The following is a 9,272-nucleotide window of genomic DNA, read 5'->3' as shown; positions in this document are numbered from 1 at the left end:
TTCTGTGAAGGTTTGATCAAGAGTTGGAAAGTCATATCTACCATCCTGCTTATGTCATTCTCTGAGAAGTACTATTCTAAGCACCATCAGAGCCTCCTAAATCTGTTCATGTCACATTGTCAGGTTTGGGCTATGGGAATGGGAGGGCTGGAAGTACGTGGGAGAGAAATGTCCTCATGTCTTCACAACACAAATCCTACATGAGCAGGAGCCACGCCCTCATCACAACACACTAGTAGGGATGCACATTTCCTCATTTTCCCTAGAGACCTGGGTAAATAGGGAAGAAGGAGGACCTACAAAGTTTCCTCCCCTCAACCACTTTGTCCTTCTCAGGGTATGGCTATGACACTGGCACATACAAGACAAACAAGTGCAGACTAAAAATTTTATTATTGCTCTTTAAAGCCTTAGGCCATATGACAAAATGAAGAGACTGAAATGAGAGTGGGGAGGAAGAAACAGAAGGAAGATAAGAGTGAGGTGGTCAGGTTTGAGGGAATTAAGTGAATATTCTCTTCCAGGGTGAGTCTTCACACTGGTCTTATGCCCATGATGAGTTGCACACCAAACACAGGCTGCTGACTTCCCTCCTGCCCTAGTCAGTGAACTTGCAGACATAGGGTAACCTCACATCACAGTTATAATCTTTCCACCTCAGAAATGCTGGAGAGACAGAAGACATAAATGGAATGGGGCTGAGGAAGTTTGTGAATCCAATGAAGAGGCATCCCAGGTTTTAGCCTAGAAGTTAAAGCTTCTCTCTCACCTTCACCAGTGTCCCAATCCAAGAGAGAGATTCAAAGAAAGCAGAGAAGAGAGGAGATGACAGAAGACACACTGACATTGTATTTTCTAGCTCAGGAAGATTTCCTGAAGGTCAGACCCAGGAATGGGGGATGAGATGGAAAACACTGGGAAGAGGCAGCTCCTCTGTTTCTTACCTGTGCTTCTCGACAGGCCCGCACAGTGGCCGGGGTTTGAGGTAGTGGAGGGATTTCTCTCCCATGCAAAGTAATTCATCACATCACTGCTACTCCACTCCCATCCATCTCCATTGGGCTCGGTGCCCTGTAGAGTAGAGGAGTAACCAGGTGATGGGAATGTCCATTGCAGCCCTTCTTGCATGGCCCCTTAACTGAAACACCTGATTTGCTCCCCAGCATGAGGGAATTTGGTCTGCTACTCCAGATGCTGCTGGTGAGCCCTTCACTAGGAACCTCTTCCTTGACTCCTCATTGCTATTGGAAAATCCCAGTCAATAAACACAAGATCCTTGGAACCACACAAAGTAATGTGTTACTTGCAGAACAATAACTGGTGTAGCATTTGTGGTTAGCTTGTGAAGCTCAAGGGTAATGTCAGTTCTGTATGGGGGCAAAAATTGATCCTATCTTCATTAAGGATTCTTTCAGAACAGTAGGCAAAGACTCCATGAAGCTCAGAGAGTTATTAATGCAGCCTCATATGAGAATTATGTAATAAGCCTGAGGAAGGCAGATTGATTTTATCTGAAAGATGGAGACCTCCACAGAACTCCGATCTTCAGATGCTTCATGGCCTTCACTTTCCCCCAAATATTCCCCAGAATCTGAGCTCCAGTGCTCCCTGAAGTATTCCTGGGCAGCACAGGGGACAGGGAGTGGGCCTGGGCAACAATAGCACCTTGAGAGGGAAGGATATACACGCACCTGTGTGGGGTCATGGAGCCCAATCCAGACGTATGAGTAGCTATTACTAATGCTCTTCACCAGGGAGGACACGAAGGATCCCTCAGCCCTACTGAGCACAGACACCAGGTTTCCAGAGGGCCGTTTCTGGCAGGCCAGCTTTGAGGGAGACAAAGAGAATGAGAGGGAGCCTGAGACCCGTTGGGGGAGAGCAGGACAAAGGGAGGTGGGAGGAGGACTATGTGAAAGATAAGCGTGTTCATTCTCATTCCCAATGAACTCTTCTGAATGGAGACCCTCCTCCCCCTGAGACCTGCGTGGATTTTCCCCTGTCACCTCCTACCCCACATCTAACCACTCACATCTGCATCCATCCAGGATTTTGGTGACAAAAACAAGGCATAGCAGTGGGAGCCATAGGCCTTGGAGCCTTTGGGACAGCGGATCCGCGCAGAGGGCAGTTCCTTTTGGAGTTCCGCACCTGAGGTGGAAGAAGAGGGAGAGGGTAAAATGAAGAGTGGGGGTTGAGGTGGAAGATGAGCTTGGGGAATATCTAGACCTGTCCTTGGGGAGGAAGACCATATTCCTGATACTCCTTCACCTTCCCTTGTGTTTTCAGAAGTTCTTTATCTCAAAATAATAAATGGGGCACCATCTAGTCTCTTATTACCCTTTCCCCTTATTCAACCATTCAACACTCTCCTCACTCTGGGCTGTCTCTACACTGGGTCCTCCAGTCATTGTCCCTCCCCGCGTCTCATTACTGACCCTCCACACTTTCTCACCAGTGTATATTAGAGTCCACTGACTAAATGGAAGCCATCTCATTCCACTGTTAGTGGACCACCGTGGAGCCCCCCACTGCAAGTTAACCTGAAGGAAGGAGTGATGATGCAGGAACTGCAGGCAGGTTCATTAGACACTACGTCATTACCCATGTGACACACAGGAGCCTTCCTCCTCTTCTTGGCTCTGAGGATTCATAGGGAACCCAGTGCTAGAGGCAGAGCAATCTCACCTTGAACCTGAGACAGGAGCATGAGGTAGGAAAGCAGCATCCAAGATACGCTGGGCAGGGCCATGGGAGGCAGCATAGGAGTCTGACTTGAGGAGGCAATCAGGAATCACTAAAGAAAGCATGGTCAGTGGGAGAACACAAAGATACCCTACTGCCTCATGTCTTTTTCCTTGTCTAGTCCCCTAGGACTAAAGTGATCTTGGTCACATCCATCATCTTCTACAGTTCTGAATGAGTTTGAATCTGTGTACTCTCCCATCCCCGAGTCCTCCCAGGACACCCTTGCTGAGTCTCAGAGCTCCTATGCTGCCTGAGGAAGGGACCCTCCCATGCATTCTCCTGTATCATGTGCAGTAGCCCCTCCCCAGGTCTCATCTTCTCTCAGCTCCCACTTACCTCTCTGGTGGGATATGGTATGGTTTGTCTGGTCAGGAAAGAGTGAGATCTTATAAGAGTATCTGGGGGAGGGACATTGGAGTGAAGAGTGACAATGAGAAGTTAGGACAGGGGTCATGGGGTGAGGTTGGCATGGGGAGGAGACTCTTCCTGGCAAAGACTGGGGATTTTCCCAGATGTTGCCTCTTTCCTGTTGGCAGGCCAACACTGTCCCTAGGAAGAGGTTAAGTTTGCTTTTTCCTCTGCATCCTCCTTGTCAAAGACCTGTGGCACCAAATGTGATATGAAATCTTCTAATGTGGACATCTGAAAGAGGAGTTCCTCTGGTGGATTTCTTAAGAACCCACTTCTGGAGGCAAACCTATGTATTTCTTATTACCTTGCCTCGTAAGATTAAATAAATGTGAGATGTTAAGTAGAGGAATTATAAGTATGATAGACAGTTGAGGGCATAGATGGAACTGAAGCTAAGAGTAGGAGTGAGGGTTCAGGGCCATTATGCAAGTATGGTAGCTAATTTTGATGAAACTTTAGAATTATCTGACAACTCAATAGATGAGCCAAATCTTACAGAAAATCAGGTGAGTGGACTTGTCTTTCCAGTCTTCAGCAAGAAAGAGCTTCCCCAGAGGAGAATGACAATGACAATGTGATAGAATAAGAGGTGATGAAGGAACACAAGACATAAGAAGGACTACAGTCAAATAATGAGGATCAAAGAAGAATGAATAATGGTTAAAGAAGGGAAGAGCAGCCATGGTGTAAAAATCATAGGTCAGTTGGCCATGTGCAGTGGCTCATGTCTATAATCCCAGCACATTGAGAGGCTGAGGTGGGAGGATCACCTGAGGTAAGGAGTTCAAGACCAGCCTGAGCAACACAGTAAGACCCTATCTCTACAATTTATATTTTAATGTAAGCCAGTTGTGGTGGTGTGTGCTTGTGGTCCTAGCTACTCAGCAGGCTGAGGTAGGAGTACATTCAGTTGAACCCAAGAGTTCAAGGCTGCAGTAAGTTATGATCATCCCACTGCACTCCAGCTTAGGCAACAGAGTGAGACCCTATCTCTAAATTTTTGTTTTATGATGTTGTAAACATAATCCTGAATTGCATGTAAGTCTCTATGACATCAAAATGCTCACTACTTGTAAGTTGCTCATGAGCTTCCTTGCTGGACTGCCATTGGCTATATGTTAAAAGCCCTTTTAATTACATTCTTACTGGGAAAATGGTCAGCTTCATATGGGTATACTGAGAGAAATTCTTTTAATCAGGTTTATTTTTGAGTTGGCAGTTTGATGCCTCTGACAAGCATACTACATTGCTCATACACTGGTTCAGGTTCAGTTTGGGCAGTCCAGGAAAAAGTTAGCCTAGGAATCTCTGCAGACCCTGACTCTCACGCTATTGTTGTAGTATGCCAGCTTGCATGCAGATGTTTATAGTCATGAAATGTAGCTCATCCTTAATTCATGTCCTCAATATTCAGTACCCCAAATTCAATGCAATTCCTCAAATAATATGAGAAGAAATATAGCCAGCAGATTATTTTGTTAAGGATTTTTTTCCACAAAATTTATATAACAATATGTAGACACATGGAAGTAGGGGGTAGAAGCTAACCAGAGGGTAGAATAGTTACCAGAGGCTGAGAAGGGGGAGGGGAGATGAAGAAAGTTTGGTTCATCATACAAACATACAGCTAGATAGAAGGAATATGCTCTAGCTTTTGATAGCACATAGGGTGACTATAGTTAACAACAATATGTTGTATATTTCAAGATAGCTAAGAGAGAAGATTTGAATGTTGACAGTTTATTATTAAAACTCACTTTTATTCTTAATTGAAATAATGTGACATTTATAATAAGCCTTAAGGTTATAAAATCCATAACTGCAATGTGAAATTTGTTTGCAATGACATTCACTAAACTCACTAAAGTTGAGTTGTTTTTGTTTTATTTGTCATTGTTCTTCATAACAATGCTTATTAACCAGGCATGGAGAAGTTTGTTTAAATATTATATTTATCGAGCTGGTTTTGAATTATATAAAAATCTACTTCTTGGGGATGACACAGGAATTCTTACTCTCGATGTAACCAAGGCTGAGTTTTAAGGAGCTTCCTTTGCCAAAAGATAAGATGTCCAATTTGTACTTTTATCCTTATATCTTCTGAATCAAATATTTTCAGATAAGACTTAGTAGTCATTCTTTGAACTATGCAAGTGAAAAATGATCTCTTTGCAGGGGTCTAATATTTGTTTCAAGGATGGTAAAATGTAGAGGTTTCCTGGAAGATGGCTCAGCAGGGCCCATGTCAAAAAATAGCCTTGAACTGTATCTCACTGGAGATTAATCACTAAAGTGCACCCCTTTGAGATATATTAACCAGATGTCCAGAATGCCACTTTGGTCCTTTCATCTTATCCTATGCCTGTCAGAAGAATTGGAAAAGCGATAAAATGAGGTACTGAGCACCTATAAAATAGGAAAAAGGGACAAAGCTTCAAAGTCCCTGAGGCCAATGAGGGAAGTTATTAACATCAAAGAATTGGAAAGCTGATAACATAGCTACTGAAATTTGGTCAATTATCATAAGCAATGAACAGTAACTATCATATGACCTGTGTGGTTATTGGAGGCAATAATTTTTATCAGAAAACTGTGTTAATTTTTATTTGGTTTCAAATTTTCACATTGATCTTTTAAGAGTTCCCTGTTCATATCATGTTTGCTCTTCTAACGTTATCTATATGGGTATTTTATAATGGCTATTGCTTATTATTTATTTTTGTTTTAGAATAAGCTAGTCATAATACAAAATGTTCATTTGGGAAAAAATTAAGATAATGTTTTCAATTAATTATCATAAATCATACTCAAACAGCTTATGGATGATAACTTTGCAGATTTGAACTGTTCACAATGTATCAGAGTTCACATTTCTCATGGTAGCAAATAAAAATAAAAATAAGAAATAATTTCCTAGTCATGTTGCTTTTCTTTTTATGATAAATTATCTTTGTCATACAGAAAACATTTAACAAACAGGTATAGACTGACAACCTAGAATCTACAGTGATATCTTGCCATCTTTTTAAGCTTTTTTTTAGAGAAAGGAAGCAAAAAGAAGTAACCAAGAAATAATATAATCATATTAATATTAATAAAATGATAAATAATATGATAGTAGTCCATTTATGTTATTCCTCAGTCCCACTTATTTCCATGCTTCTCCATTATAAATTTTATAATTATTTTTCCAATTTTTATATATCTATATATATATATATATATATATGTATTTTTTTTTTTTTCAGTTGCAAGATTTAATAGAGTAGAAACAGAGCTCCCACATAAAGGGAGGGGACCCAAAGAGGGTAGCTATTGCTGGCTCGAATGTCTGGGTTTATGTCCCGATCATTGTCCCTCCCATTGTGTTCTCAGGTGATAGATGATTGGCTATTTCTTTACCTCCTGTTTTTGCCTAATTAGCGTTTTAGTGAGCTCTCTTTACTACCTGATTGATCGGTGTGAACTAAGTTGCAAGCCCCATGTTTAAAGGTGGATGTGGTCACCTTCCTAGCTAGACTTACGGATTCTTAGTTGGCCTAGGAAATCCAGCTAGTCCTGTCTCTCAGTCCCCTCTCTCAACAGGAAAATCCAAGTGCTGTTGAGGAGGTTGGCCGATGACCGCCCTAACTGCTTCCAGTTGAACTGCGACATAGTAGGGGTTATGCAGTTGAGATTTCCTCAGGAGGTGTGCCTTCAATGTCATTAACATTAGAGCATGGGCTAGCAGGCTGGACCAGGGGTCCATAGTATATCTTAGTCATGGACTGCATCTGGGGCTCCATTTGAAGAACAATTTGTAGTTTTACAGCTTTGATTCTGGAAGAGACAAACTTAACAAGGAGGTTAAAGATACAGGGATTTAAATGTATGGCCTGCAGTTCAAGGGATTATTTCTTTGGCACACTTCACAGGCCCTGACTATCTGCTTGATAATTATGAAAAGTCCTGGTCCAGTAAATAATAATTTGGCCATCTGATGGGTACTATCAATGCCTAAGTGAAAGGTTTGGTGAAGGGTTTTAAGTAATTTCCATTGTTAGCTGCAGGCAAAAGTATTTTTCCTTCTTTGGTGGCTAGCCATCCTGAGGGGAGGAAACTATGTCCTCTTTAGGTTCCCCATTCTGTCTCTCCTGCTGAGTACTGGGGCTTGGTTTCCTGGAGGGAGTTACCCCACACAAGGGATCCTTCTATAAGCATTTCTGATGGAGGGTCCCGTCTTGTGGCTCTTTTGGCTTCAATATCTGCTTGGCAGTTCCCTTCTATTTCCCTTTCCTTTCCTTTCCTTTCTGATGACCCCAGCAGTGTAAGACTGCCACCTCTTTAGGTTTCTGTACCGCCAATAATAATCTCCTAATGGCTTCCCGATGTTTGATACGTGTTCCCTTGGAAGTTAGGAATTCCCTTTCTCTCCATATTGCTGCATGGGCATGGAGGACTAGGTAAGCATACTTAGAGTCTGTATATATATTTACCCTTTTTCCTTCTTCTAATTCTAGTGCCCAAGTGAGGGCTATTAGTTCTGCCAGCTGAGCACTAGTTCCTGGAGTGAGGGGATTACTTTCAAGTATTCCATTATCACTGACCACTGCATACCCCTCTTTTCAAAGTCCTTTTTCTACAAAGGAACTTCCATCAGTATACAAGTTTAGGTCGGGATCAGTCAAGGGAACCTCTAAAAAGTCCCCTTGAGCAGTGTAGGTTTGAGCAATTACTTGTGGACAGTTGTGTTCTATCTTTTCTTCATTGTCTGGAAGAAATGTGGCTGGGTTAAGAGTTGCACAAGTGCGCAGTCGCAGCACTGGTCCTTCAAGTAATAGAACCTGATATTTAAGTAAACAGTTGTCTGACAGCCACAAGTCTCCTTTGGCAGTGAGTAGGTCATTCACATCATGAGATGCCCACACAGTAAGATCTCTTCTCTGTATTATTTTAACTGCTTCAGCTACTAAGACTGCTACTGCTGCCACTACCTGTAAACAGTGAGGCCAACCCTTTGCCACTACACCAGTTTCTTTACTCAGGTATGCCATGGGTCGCAGGCTCATCCCTCAGATGTGTGTAAGGACTCCTAGAGCTATTCCCGTTTGTTCTGTGACATATAAAGAAAAGTCTTGCCCTGTTGGCAAGCTTAACACTGGAACTTAGGTTAGGGCATTCTTTACGGTCTGGAAAGCCACTTCTGCTTCAGGTGTCCATCTTACTAAGTGGGAATTGGCTTTCTGAGTTTCCTTAATTAGTGTGTATAATGGTCTGGCTATTTTACCGTACCTGGGAATCCATATTTGTCAGAAACTTGTTATGCCAAGGAACCCTCTTAGTTGCTTTAGGGTTTTGGGATGAGGATAAGCCAGTATAGGCTGGATACGTTCCTCACTGAGGGCCCTGGTGCCTTTGGATAATTTTAGCCCTAAGTATTTAACTTGCTGTGAGCAGAGCTGAGCCTTTGGTTTGGAAACCTTGTAGCCACAGGTAGCGAGGAAATTTTAGAGTGCTTGGGTGGCTTGATGGCACAAGGTTTCTGAACAGGTAGCTAAAAGTAAATCATCCACGTACCAAAGGACAAGAGTGTCCAGGTATGAGAATTGGCTCAAGTTTTGGGTTAATGCCTGGTCAAATAGATGGGGGCTATCCCTGAACCCTTGGGGTAAAACAGTCCAGGTGAGTTGAGACGTTGGGTTTGAAGGATCTTCAAAGGCAAACAAGAATTGAGAGTCAGGATGTACAGGGATGCAGAAGAAGGCATCCTTAAGGTCCAGGACTGTAAACCACCCTGCATCCTCTGGTATTTGGGAAAGCAGAGTATAAGGGTTAGGTACAGCTGGTTATAGAGGGAAAACAGCCTCATTGATAATCCTGAGATCTTGCACTAACCTCCACTGTCCATTGGGTTTCTGTACTCCTAAAACTGGAGTATTGCAGGGGCTATTGCATGGTTTTACTAGGCCTTGGGCTTTTAGGTCCTTAACAATCTTTTGGAGTCCTTGTTGGGCCTTGGGTCTAAGGGGGTACTGCCTTTGGTAGGGAAAGGAGGTGGAATCCTTCAGTTTAACTTGAACAGGATGGGCATTCTTTACTCATCCATATTGTCCTTCTTTTGCCCAGACTTCAGG

At 42.7% G+C, this 9,272-nt stretch overlaps 1 protein-coding gene across 2 annotated transcripts; it reads right to left on the bottom strand.

Moving 5' to 3' along the window:
- Positions 1-374: 374 nt before the first annotated feature.
- LOC105530685 (regenerating islet-derived protein 3-alpha) lies at positions 375-3,129 on the bottom strand. Of its 2 annotated transcripts, none has more exons than XM_011968332.1 (6): positions 3,085-3,129; positions 2,689-2,774; positions 2,033-2,151; positions 1,692-1,829; positions 945-1,071; positions 375-666 (listed from the first exon to the last, which is right to left on the bottom strand). In XM_011968332.1, exons 2-6 carry the CDS (start codon positions 2,762-2,764, stop codon positions 599-601), a joined length of 528 nt encoding a protein of 175 aa, XP_011823722.1. In that variant the 5' UTR covers positions 2,765-2,774; positions 3,085-3,129; the 3' UTR covers positions 375-598. The 2 variants fall into 2 exon arrangements, with proteins under 2 accessions (XP_011823722.1, XP_011823723.1); XM_011968333.1 differs by having other exon boundaries at positions 2,689-2,797; positions 3,085-3,111.
- Positions 3,130-9,272: the final 6,143 nt, after the last annotated feature.

This window comes from Mandrillus leucophaeus, unplaced genomic scaffold, assembly GCF_000951045.1.
Source record: "Mandrillus leucophaeus isolate KB7577 unplaced genomic scaffold, Mleu.le_1.0 Scaffold84, whole genome shotgun sequence".
NCBI lineage: Eukaryota > Metazoa > Chordata > Mammalia > Primates > Cercopithecidae > Mandrillus > Mandrillus leucophaeus.
Note: the sequence above shows the minus strand (reverse complement) of the source record. Positions and strands in the feature narration are given on the sequence as shown.

Coding starts and splice junctions, on each gene's coding strand:
- LOC105530685 (XM_011968332.1), bottom strand. CDS start 2,764: ATGCTGCCTCCCATGGCCCTGCCCAGCGTATCTTGGATGCTGCTTTCC. Junction 2,152..2,688: donor GCTCCTGTCTCAGGTTCAAG/GTGAGATTGCTC, acceptor CTTCCACCTCAG/GTGCGGAACTCCAAAAGGAA. Junction 1,072..1,691: donor GGCTCCATGACCCCACACAG/GTGCGTGTATAT, acceptor TCTACTCTACAG/GGCACCGAGCCCAATGGAGA.